Source organism: Cicer arietinum, chromosome 7, assembly GCF_000331145.2.
Source record: "Cicer arietinum cultivar CDC Frontier isolate Library 1 chromosome 7, Cicar.CDCFrontier_v2.0, whole genome shotgun sequence".
In the NCBI taxonomy this organism is placed as follows: Eukaryota; Viridiplantae; Streptophyta; class Magnoliopsida; order Fabales; family Fabaceae; genus Cicer; species Cicer arietinum.
In genome coordinates, this window is record NC_021166.2 from 62,386,365 (window position 1) to 62,399,224 (window position 12,860).

Sequence of the window (12,860 nt, forward strand, 5' to 3'; positions counted from 1 at the left end):
TATATATTGTCATATATCATGAAATTGAATAACAAATTATTTAAAATATGTCATTTTTTACAAAAATATAAAAGAACCAAAATTTTCGACCTTTAAAATTAGGATCGAAAAGTGCAATTAATCAAAAACAATATTATGCTTGGCTATTGTTCATATATGTGAAATGGTGAATAATTAGCTCAAGAATGTGGGTACAGGGCTTGTCTTATTACAAGAATGTTGTCATATTGCTTACTTTAATGAAAAGTTGAATGAAGCTAATGTCAGTTACTCTACTTATGATAAAGAGTTATTTGCACTAAGGAATTTATAATTCATAGTGATCACGAGTCTTTGAAATACCTCATAAGACAAGGAAAACTTAGTAAGAGACGTGCAAAGTGGGATGAATTCCTATAACAATTTTCCTATGTCATAAAGAACAAAAAAGGTAAGGTCAATGTTGTGGCGAATGCACTTTCAAAAAGGTATTCTCTTATCTCGACAAATTAGACTTTTGAATATATTAGACTTATATGCTTTGGATATTGATTTTTCTAGTATTTTTCTTGATTGTGAGTTGATGTCTCGCAATGGTTCCTTTTGAAATAATGGTTATTAGCTTAAGGGAAACCGATTGTGCATTCTTAGATGTTCTTGGCGTGAATTGCTTAAGGGAAACTGGTTATTTTCATGTTGCATGGTCACTTTTTTTGACCAAAAATGAAGTATGACATACATTTAAGGCTAAATGCACGTATTTACTTACAAAGGAATATAGTGACAAAGTTGTAGAAAAACACGTTGAACACGTACCATCACAGATTGTGAAGAGAGAAGAGCTGAACATAACTTTTATGAATCCAGACAATACTAAAATCGTTATTGATACTGGGAAACTGAAGCAATCTTCTTCTCCAGCTCTGGTTTGTTGGCTCCTACTAGTTTGTCAATCTCTTGTCCATCTCTAAGAAAGAAGAAAGTTGGTGTGGCTTTAATGTCCCAGGATGTGCTAAAGTCCTGTAATATACAAAACCATTCCAGTTATTAAAAAAACAATAACAACAACAATAATAATATGTATCACTTCATTACTTACAGTTAGCTCATCCACGTCAATTAATAAGAACATAATGGATGGATATTTCTCTGATAACTCGCAATAATACGGTGCAATTGTCTTACAAGGACCACACCATGTTGCACTGAAATTTGCAATAACCTGTTGAACATGAAGCTTTAGTATTAATTATTGTACCCAAAGAAAATAAAGTATACTCAAGAAAAGCAAAAAGTGTGACAAAATATATACCGGAAAATCTACAAGCAAATAAATCATATACTTTATCAGAATGGAAAGTCTCTGCAATGTATATGCATTTGCTTAGAAAGGATAACTTTCAAATGGAAGGTCTGAAATAGGCTTTTGGTATTAGGGAGTCATGAGGATGTGGACATAATCTATGGGTTCATGCATCAAAACCATGGCCTTAAAACATCTCCACATATTGAACAGTACAACTAGACTAGCCATGCTACAAAGTTCAAATGTAAATAATAGGACCTCCTCATATATGCCAATTTTGAGGATACCATGTTATTTACTTTGACAAAGTTTGGGAGTAAATAGTAGGATCTACACATGCCAATTTTGAGAATATCAGGTTACTTCCTTTAACAAAGTTCAAAAATAAATCATAGGATGTACCCATGAAATGTACTTTAAAATAATTTGTCAAATGGAATAGCAGGGAATCAGGAATCAGTAAAACCTCCAAGTTCTGAATCAGAGCATGCATACTGTTTAATCATCAACAAGCATCATAATAAACCTAAACTGAAAGGCAACTAAGTTTGTATCTAGGATATGGACTCTTGCAAGCTGATTTCTTTCTAAAGTCATACACAAAAAATTCCTGAAAACATTAGAGGGGCTTTGCTGTGAAGAACTGCAAATACAGATGTATTCATCATATCCTTAAAAATTATACACATGTTTAGTAAAAGTAAAACATGGCAAAGTAATAAGATTCTACCAAACAACACAACAAAATGGCAATAGGTCTTCAGATAAAATTTAATATTTTTATGCTACAAATTAAATAAGCAGTAAAAATTACAATTTTTCCATCTCCCCTTGCTTGTTCTAACTTTTGGTCCCAAGATTCTTTGGTAGTAATAAGTTGCACATTACCAGAAGCAAATTCCACTTTATAAACAGAATCATCATCTTTTGATTGAGATTGAGACTGTAGGCATTAGAAATATGAAACTTTCAGTCAATCAAATTATTGGTGAAAGATGAACATTGATACTTTACAAACAAAAAAATCAAATCATTGAGGTTGAGGTCCCACAAAATTTGTAGAACTATCAAAGACAAACTATTTTGCATTTTTATCCTTCCTGGAAGGCAATAGTGGGTATGAACGAAAAAATCATAAGGTAAATAGGCTGACAGAACAGACGAGTCATAGGGACTTGGGTATTATGGGGTGCCCAAGTCTCACATCGAGTAGTATGGAATGTTTGGTGAAGTATTTAATTGGCGTTCCTCCACCTGGATAGCTAGCTATAAATGGTTGTCGGCATCTCCGAAATGGCTACCTATGGTGGGGCGACTGTAAAGTGCCATACAGTGCAACTGTCGGGACCTTCGCTCTCAAGAGCGATGATATGATAGGGACTAAGTATTATGGGTACTTAAGTCCACATCGAGTAGAGTGGATGCTCGGGGGTGGGGTAATTAAGTGGTTTGGTTCTTCTCCCATGATAGCTAGTTTTTAAGGGAGGGTTCTCTGAGTGCTACTTATCAAAAAGCAAACATTTGGGTTACAATAGGAACACTATTGTGTTTTACTGAGTCAGTAGGTTTCTCACAATCACAGGGACAACACCTAATGATGAGCCCTAGTTAAGGATGACCCTTTAAGCACCATTAGAAACACAGGTAATTTAAGAGAAACAAAAGGTAAACCCGAGAGGAAAAGGAGGAATTGAAAAAAAAAGGAGGGAAAAGATGAAAGAAACAAATAAGCATTCTAGAGATAAGCTATTAGAAAATATAACTGAATAATCCAAAACGAGAAATGGTAAAGTTGCTGCAAACTAGTAAAGATTGATAAACTTCCTTTACTAAAAACCATAGATTGTGTTAGAACTGAAAAACCATTCATGGCTTCTACATAATAACTTAGCTTTAGGAAGAATTGGTCTTTCAAATAGTATTATAACCTCAGTAACCAATAGGTAAAAAATTTGAACTTTGCTAACCCCATTCTTCTATAAAATTGAATTCCAAAAGGCTCTAATGTAAAAAGGTGTGTTAGAAATCTAAAAACATTTATTGATTTTTACGTAATAGCTTAAACTCTTAGGAGAGTTGATCTACACAGAATGTAACAAAAGTTCTCTATTAATTGTGAGTGTTGTACTTAATCCATTTGTAAACTTGTAGGTGTTGCAGTCCAATTTATGTGAAAAAAGTTCTATAATATTCAAATGCAATGGTTGGAGTTGCTTCCGTGTGAATAGGAGGTAACAAGTTTGAGTCATGGAATATATAGAGCAAGACTGACAAAAATAGATCCAACCCTTCACCGGACTCTATTATAGAGGAAAAAATTCATCAAGCACAGAATTATGAATGACGAAAGAGTATGGGTTGTGTTGAATGCAACAGATTATCACATAGCAGAAGAAAGGCCTTAGGCTTTGAAGTTTTAGTGTGCATAATCAACCATAAAGATTCTGATAATAAGTATCCAAATATTCTCACCTTAACCACACAATTGCCCATGTAATTGTTTGGAAAGCACAAAATTGTAAAACTTCAATGAATTGAAGACTGCAAGCAGAAGGACAAGCAACGTAAAAGTTATTCCCAAATTCCATTAAAAACGAATAGAAAGGACAGAGAACAACATGTATGAATTGAAGGAGAAGGGAGACAAAATCAATATTTAGACATGATTTTCATACATAATTGCTCAGGGGAATACCCAAATTACAATTATAAGATGATGCCAATTAGGTCCATTAAATTGAAAATGCTTGTTTCTTGTAGTAACACAATTTCAACATCTGGAATCTAAAGTTGGCAACTTTATATCATCAATTTACACGGGGAAAAAAAGAGCGAGAGAGAGAGAGAGAGAGAGAGAGATAAAGAAAAGAAAGAAACCCATGAAAAAAAGGAAAAAAATGGAAGACTTAATTCAGAATAGGTATAAAAGTGAAAGAGAAAATAAATAAAACCCACCGTTGAGAGGAGAGATTAGGGTTATGCAATGCAATCCGTGAATTTAGAGGCACACTAAGTTAGCTATGCTATGTTGCTATTGATGATATTCCCGTAGACCGAAAGAGAATATAAAATAAATTGCATTTTTTTTTTTTGTTCACGAGTTTCCTTCCTCCCTCCGTCAACGTTCAACGACTATTGTCCTTTTTGTTCCAAACAATCACTATGTACAGCTTTATTTTCAATTTCCACACAAAAACAATTTCATTTATGCTCACTAGTGTCCTGGTTGTGAAACGAACTATTAATATTAATTTTAACTGTACTTCTTTTGTTTCACAACCAGGGTTAGTTTAATAAAAAAATCTCATAATAATGATATTTAAAAAAAAATTATCTCAAAATAAATGTTATTTATAATTTTTTATATAATTTAATTAATATTTTTTATATTACTCTTTAATTATTATATATATGTATTTTTAAATATTAATATATTCTGTATAGATAATAGTAAAAAATCACTAATATTTATTTGATAAAATAATTTATCTTTTTTTTCTAATTAGTACGTTACTTACTATGCGTACAAAAAACTCAAATGACAATTAATAGAGGGAGTAATTGATTTTAGACAATTAATTAGTCCTTTCGTCTTTAATATTTGGTCTTTTAAATATTTTATTTTTGTCTTACAATTTTGATTTTTTTTAGAAAAAAAATTTTTATTCTATACCCCATAGTTATAACTATATCTCACAATTTTTGTAAATGTCAATTTTATCCTTAAATATTTTTAAAATCTCACATTCATTTTTTTTCACCATTTAAAGATTTTTAAGGACAATCAATTTAACTTTTTCAATACACAAAAGTTTTTTCAGAAATTTCAAAAAAAATTTAATTTATGTTTCTCGGTATAGAAACGTAATTGAAAGCCTATAAAAAAGTTTATCGAAAACTACAGAAGCTTAAATGTCACGACCCAAAAACTAGACGACGTGATCGGCGTACAAGCTATACTTAAAGTCTGATAAGTCTACCAACTACTTAACAATTAAGCGACTAATTAGTTCTCAATAATTATTTAATATATATATATATATATATATATATATATATATATATTTTCTCAAAATTTCGACTATGTAATTTCAACATTCCCAAATTTATAAAATCCCTATTTACAGTCGTAACTCAATCAATTCATATTTCAAATAGCATAACCTAATTGTTTAATACATTTTCCAAAAAGACTTTCTAGACTCCAAATAGCTGCAAATTACATCAGACTCAACAAACTTTACAACAAAAATCGTCCTCGATCAAAGAGGCCTACCAAAAAGAAATATGGTCGAGACTTGAATCTACTAACAGTTTGCTACTCAGTTGTCTGTGAATCTAAAGAAAAAAAAACAACATGAAGGGGTAAGTCACAAAGACTTAGTGAGGAGACAACAACCATCATCAACTAGAAGGGAAACACAAAAAGCACGAATAACTGTTTTACGATCTTGTGGCGATTATGTTATACACATAATATAATCATTAAACTTGTAATTTAGTTGTTTAGATAGAAATATTAAAAATTCAATTAATAGCGAAACGAAATTAAAATGAATAACCTTTAAAACATCATAAAAATCAAACAAGTAAAAACACAAATTCTTGCGAACCAATAGGCGCATTCATCTCATTGATAGTCTTTTCCTCCTAAGAGTGGCATTTCCTTTAGAGGTGGCTCCATTTAACGGATAGCCGTCTCCTCTCAATCCCGCATTGCATTATCACGCATCAATTAGGGAGCTTACTTTTCGTTGACAGCCCTCTCCTCCAACAGACGACATTTCTCATAGAGGCGGCTCCATCTAACGGATAACTCTCCCTAATCAAAACGAGGTAAATAGGTGCATCTAACGCCGTTAACGATTTTATAATTATAACAACGATTTTCCAAAACACGTATTAAAAATCGTCTCTCAATTCATCGTAATTCATAGAAAACATATTTAATCGCATAACAATTCAATAATTAAATACTTTTAACTCATACGTAAATCAAACTAATAACATATTATATCACATAGATAATTAAAATAATTAAATGACGAAATCGAGATAAATTTCAAAGGTTGTGCTCCCCAAAATTTTAAATAAATACTTTGACATAGAAAACGAGTAAAATAATAATTATAGCATTATAAAAATATATGACGATGACTGTCGTCAACTCACAACTATGGATAATCGCCTTAGTTTGTTCTCCAAAAACTCTCAGAGTAGAAGACAGGACCTCAGCTGACAAATCCGAGTAAGAAAAAATATTATAAAGTTTAGCTAACTCTAGAAAATCATAAAAATTATTTAAATATACTCTAAGTACAAAATAAGATTTTTAACCAAAACTACATTTTTCTAGATATTTATACTAGCATTAAAGTTGTGTATTTACCTCAAAGAGTTTAAATAAACAACTTTCAAGAAGTGGACACCCTTCTTCTTCCTTAAAGCAGAAACCCTAACCCAAAAATTCTACCCAAACACTTGTAAAAATATGAAGAAGTTTGTTTAGAGAATGTATACCTTTCCCATGGATTTATTATGAGAAAAGCAAAAAAAAAAAAAAATGAAAATGGGGTTGAGGGTGAAGTGGCCGAAAGTAGGGATGAGAATAGGTCATGTCAGACTTTGAAAGGTCTAAGTCTGACCTACAATTAATTTTTTAGGCCTAAGTCTGGCCTACGGCCTATCATAGGCTTTATTTTTCGGTCTGGTCTGACTTGAAAGCCTATTTAAAAGTCTTATTCATATTAAAACATTTAAATGCTCTACTCATATCACATGATACTCTCTACATACCAATATCAACGTACATATTTATATATATTAAACAAAAAGTAATTTTTCTAACATAATAATTTTAAAAAAATCTGAAACAAACATCTTTTAAACCCTAAAAAATAATTTTGTTTCGCGAAGAGATTTTTTTTTTGAAACAAACACACCCATTATTATATCTCAAACAAATATGGAATGACTACTGAGTGATTGGCTAATTCAATGGCTACTGAATATGGAACGACTACTGAGTGATTGACTAATTCAATGGCTATCGAATATGGAACGACTACCAAATATGGAACGGCTACCGAATATATAATGACTACTGAGTGATTGCTTAATTGATAGAATTTAAAATAGGAAATAATATTATTAATATAATAATAAAAAAAATTTAATAAATAATAAAATATATATAAGTCGGCATGTCAAGCCTAATAGATTTTTTTATAAGTATGAGTTTGACCTATTTAAATAAATAGACTTTAAAAATAGCCTGAATCTAGCATTTTTATTAAATAGGTCAGACCAGGTCAAGTCATAGACCCCTAACGGACGGTCTAACCTATTCACATCTCTAGTCGAGAGAGAAAGAAGAAGAATAAGGGAAAATGAAATAGAAAATAAAATGAGGTGGAGGTAGTTTAGTTTTAATTTATTATTATTAATTATTATTATTATTATTATTATTATTATTATTATTTTAAAAAAAGTGACAGGAGGCGTGCCATTAAACATGGAAACTTTTGAAAAAAATTTCACAAGTTTTCTGGTAAATTTTATGTATGGGGAACTTGTAAAAAAGTTCTTCAATACACCATATTTATTTTAAAAAACTATTTTTAAATTATTTAATTTATTTATATAATTTTAACAGATATAGAACAATCGTTATTATTATATAATAAAACATGTATTGATATTATCAACGCTTTTGCCACATATCATGTATGAATAATTATAATTAATATTAACTTTTTATCACATATCATGTATGAATAATTATAATTAATATTAATATCGTAAAAATCTATTATTATGATTAATTATTATAATTTATTTTAGATATTTAATACACGGAAAGTTGTTGTGAAAAATAAAATAATTGTTAGAAAATAAATAAATAGGAAAAAATGAATTAAAGAAGTAGGAAAAAGAAATTCCAAAAAACTTGAATTTCAAGTTTTTCGAAAAAAGCTGGTTTAAAAATATTTTTGATAGTTTTCAAAAAAAAAAATTAAATTTTTATGAACAATAGTATAGGGGGAAACTTAAAAAAAAAATCATAATTACTGTATAAAAAAATTAAAATTAAAAATTTGGATACTGATGCTAAAAAACTAAATTGGTATTGTAAATATAAATAAAAACTTCTATGATTTATATGAGAAAAAAAATTAGTTCATTACATTTATAGACATATGAATATAATATGAAGGATATAGAATAATTTTTTTAAAAAAAATTAATTAAAAAAATTAATAAATAAAGAATATAAATAATTAAATTTATTTAAATTTATTTAAATTTATTATTTTTTAATATGTAAATTTAACCAAAAGAATTAAAATTCGAAGAAGTATGAATGAAGGGTAGGTGGTGTATGTAAGAAAGTGTATATTAGAGTTTGACCAATGGAGGTACGACCAAGTCTTCCACATTTATATATTGTCCTTTCCGTTTTTACGAGACTTGCAGTTATGATATGACAGGACATTCCTGTATACCGACCAACAATCATATGTATCAAACATGCGCGGATATTTTAATGTTCGTGGAAATTTTAATGTTGTATTCTCATTTCTGTTTATCATTTTTAAAATAAAAATTTGATCTAAAGTAACGATTGATATGATAATAACTCGTTATTGATTGTATATGAGTATATAATATCAATTATTATTAATAGTTGATATTATATTTTATTTTTTAAAAAGGGTTGTTCACGTTAGATAAATCAAGTCAATTTAATTTATATAAATTTTTTATTTTTTATAAGTTATTTAATAATAATAAAATTTATTATTTTTTATGCGATATATATTAATCAATTCGCTGTGTTTTTTATATATGTTAATCAAATCATATTAAATCTTATGATTAAGATAATGATAATAAATTTTATTATATTTGATGCGATCAATGTATTTTTGCAAGAGAAGATATCTCATCTTACCAAGAGAAATTTTTTTAGAGATGAAAATATGGACGAATAATTGATTGATAAAAGATATTTTTGTAGAAAATAATATAAATTGTTTCTTCTTCTTCTTCTTCACAAACTTTAGAGTCCAACTATCAAAGACATAATAAGAGTAAGAGAATATTGATAAACAAAACTTTTTTATTGTCTAGGGATTTAATTTTAGTATAAAAATAAAAATGACATTTTAAATATTTCAAGACTTAGACTTTAAGAAGATAAAACATTAAACTACTCAAAATTTGACATTTTTTCCTATATAACTTTTTATACTACATTTGTTTACTAACCTTAAAACATTATGCTCTAAAAACCAAAACCTTAGAACATTCTGCACAAAAAATCAAATCTTCATAACATTTTTTATCACAAAAAACACTTTCAAAACGTTCTTCATCGAAATCAACACTTCCAGAACATTCTCCACAAAAATCTAAAATTCAAAAACATTCTTCATCAAAAAAAAAAAAAAAAAACTCAAAAGAGCAACTTCAAACTACATGAAATTCCAATCAAACACCACTAATGGTTTTAGATGGTCCAATTTTTTGGAAATTTATGATAAATAATATCGAAAAGTCATTTGAGTGTTTTACTGCAAAGTAAAGATCTTTTCTGAAGCTTTGATTGTGACAAAGCTCATGGGGGTAGAAATTCTTCTAACCTATAACATTCTTGCTAAAATTATGGATCTTCCCACTGAATGACCAACAATTTTTGGCTAAGAATGGTATACAACTCTTAACTTACAGAACAATGAAGTTTTAATGAACTCTTCGCTCAAAGGTTTACCAACTTTGTGTTTGCTAATTTAGAGCTTCTCCAAAAAATATTCATTAGCATCAATCAATATTCCATTATTCCTCGTTGTGGAAGTCAAGAGTATGTACTAACAACGATGCTTTGATCATTTATCACCTTCTCCACGACCACATACTAAACTTGGCCTACATTATCATTCAAAACATGATAGCTTCCACCACTCGTAATTACAAAACGCCTCATGTGTCCTATGGTATGATCCTTACCAAAATCTTCAAATATTTCAAAGTCCCTCTTAAGGATGAGAAATCCTTTTTCAAAATTTTAATATTCACTTTAAAAAACATTTTTCATATGAAGAAAAATTCATTTTTTTTCATAAATTGCGAATGAACCTCAATTCTCTCCACCACAAGATACATATTTGCCCACTCTTGGTTCCAACAAAAGAAAATAGTTTGAGCAAAACATTATTTTGAACCCCAATACTCAAAATTTTAATCTAGAAAATTTTCCATAATGTTCTCCTTTTAAGTTGAACGTTCTTGGTTTTGCTCACCATCATTTTGAACCAATTCCTTTTGATCATGAAATCCCAACTGTTTTTGGAACACCAAGTTTGAGCTCATGGCAAAATCCTATCTAACGAGGACAAACATCCAATCACATTAGTCATTGGTGAGTTTCACAAATGTCTAGATGAAATTGAGGACTAGAAGACCCTTATAGCATTCTTCTCCTAAATTTATAACTGTGTTTCGAGTTCCGGGTCAGATTTCAATCACTAGCCATGGTTTGGTATGAAAATACGAATTTTGGTCCATTTTTGTCGGGTGGTACGAAAATCGTCCGAAAAGTTTAGATGAAATTGAGGACTGGGAAACCCTTATAGCATTCTTTTCCTAAATTTATAACTGTGTTTCGAGTTCCAGGTTTCGAGTTAGATTTCAAACACTAGCCATCGTCTGATCCAAAAATACGAATTTCGGTCCATTTTTGTCGGGTGGTACGAAAATCTCCCAAAAAGTATAGATAAATCGAGGAACAGGAGACCCTTATAGCATTTTTCTCCTAAACTCCACTTTTGTAAAGTCCAAGAGTTTTTGAAAAGTCTTCTAAATGAATGATTGAAGAATATTCTGATTGTTTGAATAATGTTCATAAGAACATTTTGGCTATCTTTTAAAGAAGACAAAGTCAAGACAAATCTATTTGGAAAGTTCAACCCGTAAGTTCAGAATATCAAAATCGCACATAAGGATGCTAAAATTAAATGAACAATTAAGAGATCCAAATTGAAGGCTCAATTGATTAAAATAGTCTCCATATTGATGAATTGTGAGCAAGGACAAAAGAATACAAGTACATTGTAGTTTAATTGTTATGCTGAAAGTTATGCATGCTTTTGGTCAAAGACAATACCAACTGACTTTTGGCAGTTCATTCTCACACTTGTTCATGTTTTCCTTCAGACCTAAAGCAAAAATGTTATGGGTTTTGTCAAGAATGTTCTAGACAATAATGTGAACATGTGTTTAATATGTTTAAATCAGTTCAAACATTATGCTAATGTGTCTAACGGTTATATTCAACATTATATGAGTTTTCAAGCCTTTCTTCATCTATAAAAGGAAGATCAATCTAAAGATAAATGCAAGAGTTTTTAAAGCAATCAATCTACACTTTATCAACTCAAGTTTAAAATCTCTTCTTTCAAGAAAAAATTAAGTTCTCTAATTATATATGTGAATCATTTTATTGAGTTATTGTTGTTAATCAAACTCAAATAAGAGTTGAGAAGTATTTAGAACCCAAATACTTTTTATCATACATATTACTTTGTAACTCAAGTCTATCTCTTAAGTTATATTAAGTGTGTTGCAAAATTATTTATAGTTTGAAAGGTACTAGTAAAAACATTTCTAGATTGAAAGGTGATTGTAGAAATTGCTTTCAAGACTGAAAGATGAATGTTGTAACTGATCAAAGTGTGATCAAGAAAGATAATGCAATGCAAAACGTTCTAGCATTGCACACATTAGTGAAAAATCTCACAGATTGTGAGGACTAGGTATAGTCCAACTTAGATGAACCATGACACATATTTGTGTGATATTCTTATCTCTTCTCTATATTTATCTTGGACTCACTAATCACATTTCACTTGTTTATAAACTAAATTGTTTTTATTTAAACTAACCATCTAGAACATTTTGGAGATTAACTTACTTCAACCAATATTGTTCTTGTGTTAGTTAAAGTTAAGTGTATGAATTAAATTTTAAAAAGATATCACAATTCAAATCCTTCATTTGTCGTGATTGATATTGCTGCTTCACACTAGACTAGAGTGTAAAGAGATGACATTCTATCTGGTGACTCAGGTGAATCCACATTGGTCCAATCAACTAATATATATATATCAAATTAGATGAGTTTTACAATGAGAATGTTAAATTTTGACCACACAATCATACATGGATGATCAACATTAGAAGAAAATGTTATGTAACGTTTTTAAGTGATCATGTGTCACTTAAACAACTCTTAATCAAAATCATCCATGTATGGTTATGGTCAAGATTTAACCATCTAATTTTAAAATTTATCTTATTTGATATATATATATATATATACACACACACTAATGTGTACGTTCGCGCCATGTACACATGGAAAGTTTCCTGTTTAAATAAAATTTATTTATTTATCTTAAAATATTTTTTATAACAAATTTTATTGGTTATTATATGATAAAGATTGAAATATTGATTTTCTACCCATGTTATTAATGAATATAATATTTATCTAATATATATATATATATATATA

The 12,860-nt window shown here is 29.3% G+C and overlaps 1 protein-coding gene across 2 annotated transcripts; it reads right to left on the bottom strand.

Moving 5' to 3' along the window:
- Nucleotides 1-650: 650 nt before the first annotated feature.
- On the bottom strand, nt 651-4,498 carry LOC101496813 (thioredoxin H9-like). 2 transcript variants are annotated; one of them, XM_004510036.4, is made up of 5 exons: nt 4,241-4,498; nt 3,758-3,826; nt 2,100-2,228; nt 1,079-1,201; nt 651-999 (listed from the first exon to the last, which is right to left on the bottom strand). In XM_004510036.4, exons 2-5 carry the CDS (start codon nt 3,776-3,778, stop codon nt 862-864), a joined length of 411 nt encoding a protein of 136 aa, XP_004510093.1. In that variant the 5' UTR covers nt 3,779-3,826; nt 4,241-4,498; the 3' UTR covers nt 651-861. The 2 variants fall into 2 exon arrangements, with proteins under 2 accessions (XP_004510093.1, XP_027192949.1); XM_027337148.2 differs by lacking the exon at nt 4,241-4,498 and adding an exon at nt 3,961-4,177.
- Between the last annotated feature and the right edge of the window lie 8,362 nt (nt 4,499-12,860).

What these genes read in the sequence shown, in the direction of transcription:
- LOC101496813 (XM_004510036.4), bottom strand. Translation starts at nt 3,778, where the DNA reads ATGGGCAATTGTGTGGTTAAG. An exon ending in CAAGGGGAGATGGAAAAATT is followed by an intron (nt 1,202 to 2,099) that starts GTAATTTTTACT and finishes CATGTTCAACAG; the next exon opens with GTTATTGCAAATTTCAGTGC. An exon ending in TTGACGTGGATGAGCTAACT is followed by an intron (nt 1,000 to 1,078) that starts GTAAGTAATGAA and finishes TGTATATTACAG; the next exon opens with GACTTTAGCACATCCTGGGA.